General features: G+C 43.6%; 1 protein-coding gene across 1 annotated transcript in view; it reads right to left on the minus strand.

Annotated features, from left to right (window-relative positions):
* Window positions 1–346: 346 nt before the first annotated feature.
* UBASH3A (ubiquitin associated and SH3 domain containing A) overlaps window positions 347–3,732 on the minus strand; it is a gene marked incomplete at its 5' end in the record, with an annotated part of 13,033 nt that continues 9,647 nt past the window's right edge. Inside the window, 3 exons of the mRNA XM_010181092.1 lie at window positions 347–484; window positions 1,384–1,490; window positions 2,008–2,114. Coding sequence (XP_010179394.1) covers window positions 347–484; window positions 1,384–1,490; window positions 2,008–2,114 — 352 coding nt within the window. The remainder of the gene's footprint in view (window positions 485–1,383; window positions 1,491–2,007; window positions 2,115–3,732) is intronic.

Raw genomic sequence — 3,732 nt, forward strand, 5'->3', positions numbered from 1 at the left:
TGGAAAACGCAACGTTGTCTACTTTAGTGCTGTTAGCAGTAGAATTTATAATCATGTAGTTCTGTACTTGTTAAATTGGTCCTCTCAGAAAAGGTCAAAAGGTATATTCTTCACCACCAGAAGAATTATTTCTCAGTTGCATGCCACTTCCCAGTTTCCTTCTTCTCAGCCACTGAAATTAAAAAAAACCTCAGACACCAGTCTTGGAAGTGTTTTTCTGTGCTTTGACAACTTGGAGAGGGTATTTCCCACCCTCTGTAAGTCTTCTGGATGAGTCACTGGACTGTGCTGAACCATAACCTGTCTTTGGCTCATTTCTGACAACTGCAAAGGCAGAGCCGGCTTTCTAATCTTCTACGATACCATTTCTCCAGTTAAACGCTGCATTCGCCCCATGCGTTAACGTCTTCACTGGTGGGTTGACCATCTGCCACTTGTTCTCCTCTTTCAGCTCTTCACAGAAACACATGCCCAGCGACGGGATCTGGGAAAGAAGTTACCAGTAGAGTTACTAGCGGGGTCGCTACTTTAACATGAAAGAGGGGGCTTTGCTACTGAAGAAAGCAGACCCTGAGGTTGTCCTGGGAGGAGAGACCAGGACATTTTTCCACTTGTGAAATGAACTAAAACCAGACTGGAGGCCTGTGCACCTGAACTTTTGTCATCACCCCACTTTCATACTTGGCTTTGATGGTCAAAATATGTTCACTCCTTCTTGTGCATTGACAATGGTATTAAAAGTATATCAGAAGACTGAATTCTCTGGTTAGTCATACCAAGATAGATGGTAAGGGAAACTGGAGTGAAGAATTCTGCCACTGGTGATAACACACAAATAAAGTAAACAGAAAACCTCAGGGACCAAGTCTTGAGCATAGGCCCCACTTGTGAAGCTGGCAAGAAAACCCTTCTCCATTTCATTTTGTAGCTGAGTACTGATGTGAACTTACAGTGACTCAAAAACCACAGCTTTTTAGAGAGTGCCTCACTGAATGTAGCTGCCACACTTAAAACATCATGGGAAGGAGAGAGAAGGCTCTCAGCCCTGACTCTAAAGGAAGGAGGCTAGCTCCAGATGGAGAGGTTTCCAAGCATCCCTCTTGTCTGTAGGTGTTATCTGGCATTGACTTTACAGGGGAGTTGCATGAAAATCTTCTCTGAAGACATAGCTGCTAGTCACATACTGTTCACCAGGAGAAAATCCTTCTCTTGACCTCCAGTGCTTTGATAAAGCTACATGAGATTCCTTTTGTAATGTAAAAGCTAATGTCATTGGTATTGGCATGCACTTACATGCAAGTCTCACAGAGTAAGCAGGCTCCTTATTAAAAGTACAGCATAATAAAAAGAATTCTTTCTGCTGAAAAAAATATATCTTCTTACCCTTCGTACCACCTGGGCAAAGTCACTGCTGTCTCTGGCAGGGAGCCCTATCAGAGGTCGGGAGAAAGATGCCAAGGAAGAGCCATGGGCCACAATGAGGATGACACCTGAGACACCAGAAAAAGCAAAGAAAAGCAGTAAGGGAGCTGCAGCACTGTCAGGTTGCTCACCAGCAGATAGGTATGGGGCTTTTTTGGGGCTGTTCATCTTTGCAGACCTCTTTGATAATGTGGCAGGGTATATTCTAATGGTCAGAAAAAGTCTGGCATGTTGTAGGCATGGCAGCTGGTGAGAGAAAGCATTTGCTAGGAAAAGAGGGAAAAAACTTTCCAGAAAAATATATTATCTTATGCTGATCTACAGCCCGATGTAGAAAGACCAAGCAAAGAGCATACTTTTGCAATTTAGTACTCTACTGTCTTCTTTTTAATTTTGCTTTTCAATTTCTATTCCATAAATAGTATATATTCTAATTTAGTGTAGCCCAGAGCAAGGACTAAGAGTCTACCTTAAGCTCTGTACAATACCAAGAGCTCATGTTAAATGTGTTTCTGTTGGCAAATCTCTGCCAGTTCCTGTTACTGAAAGTGTCTGACAGAACATACAAAAATCTGAAACCTTCACCTTTGCTGGAGCAGGCAGTGATGATCTGTTTTATAACCACAGAGCTTCTGTTTACATATTCTTCATAACTTTCCGATGGCACCAGAGAAGCAAGTGGGAAGTTACCCCTGACAATAAAATCACAAATACATGTTAATCTCGACGAATACTGGGACACTGATAGCACTACTGAATGACTACACCAGAGAAAAGGCACTTGGTTGAAAGGATATAGGTTAGTCTCCTGTCTTGGCTGCCATACTGCTACCTCAGCTTGCACGGAGCATTAGCTTCCCCCACAGTAATTTCCATTAAATCTTATGGCTGAACCTCATAGTTCATAAAGCAGCAGATGCAGGAAAAGCCATGGTTTAATAAAACTTGTAGTTTACAGCAGATATTATTTAAAGGAGGATTCATGCCTTAGAAAAACTTAAGCTTTGAGCAATTCTGCTATGGATTGCAGACTTGCAGAGCCACCCAGCTCCAGCACTTCTGACCGAGTGCAAACCAAAGTGAGACACTGATGCTGTGAGTGCTTTTAAGATCTAGCACCTCCGTGTTAGTCTCCTTAATAAAGAAAGCAAATCAAAATCAACAACAAACGAGGCATATCTGCATTAGCTGGACAAATGGATAGTAAAGACTTTCACTCTTAGAGTTGAAAAAAAGTGTTTCCAGGGACATTAATCACAATACACCACTCCAAAGTATCTGAGGACTTTCTCTGCCGTGATCAGGCATTCTTGTTTCTTTTATATACCCAGGATCTTCAGACACTGAATAAATATTTTCCCAGGAATGTAAGAACGAGACTTTCAAACTACTGTGAATCAGGGCAGCTCCACAGGACCAGTAGGGCTTAGGTTGATGGACTCCATATACCCTGCACAGACCCATCCCAAGGCTCTGCAGCAGTTTCCAGGACACCAGGTCTATCCAGCCCTGGGAGCAGGGCTAGGGGATGCCCGAGCCCGGCAACAGCAGGGAAGAGCCATAGGGCCCTGATGTGTGGTGACACACATCAAATCACCCCAGTTTGATTTGGCAAATAGGCAGGAGTGACATTAGATTAATATATTGTAGTAAGGTATGGTATCACAGTGTACTTTCACGGATGAGTCCTTGGTACATTATGTCAGCACAAACCACAGAAGCAGAAAATAGGTAGTAAAACCATGTGAAAGGCTCATACTGGACTGTTAATCATAGCTAATATTAATCCTGGCTAGGTCAGACAAGTCTAGATTGGGGTAGTCAAAACTAGTCTGCCTTTTGACAGAACTGTAATTTTTTTTTAAAATATGCTGTCCTTTTGGCACCTCAGTCCCTTCAGTATTAACTCTGTTGTTAGCCAGCCATCCTGCAGCAGAACTGAGCATCCCCAGCACTGGCCCAGGTGGTTTCCAGGCTCAAGAGCAATGGGAGTGCTCAGCCCAGGCTAAGGTCTCAGTGGGAGTGCTGTGTCCAGCTGTGAGTGCTACAGGGCAAGTGAGATGGGGACCAGCAAGTGAAAATCCAGAGAGAAGCAGTGAACAAGGGTCCAGAAAGCACAGTCTATGAGGGAGGATGGGAAGAGCTCAGCTCAGAAGAAAGGCTGAAGAAGGGTGTGATAACAGCATAAAAAAGACTGTTGTGAAGAGGAAAGGAAAGGTGTCTCTTCCATGCAAAGGGAGAAGAGGAAAGAAATAAGCAGCTTACACCATGACTGGCAGTCTTTAACAGCAGGCAAGGCACAGCACACGT

This window comes from Mesitornis unicolor, unplaced genomic scaffold (assembly GCF_000695765.1).
Source record: "Mesitornis unicolor isolate BGI_N332 unplaced genomic scaffold, ASM69576v1 scaffold34503, whole genome shotgun sequence".
NCBI lineage: Eukaryota > Metazoa > Chordata > Aves > Mesitornithiformes > Mesitornithidae > Mesitornis > Mesitornis unicolor.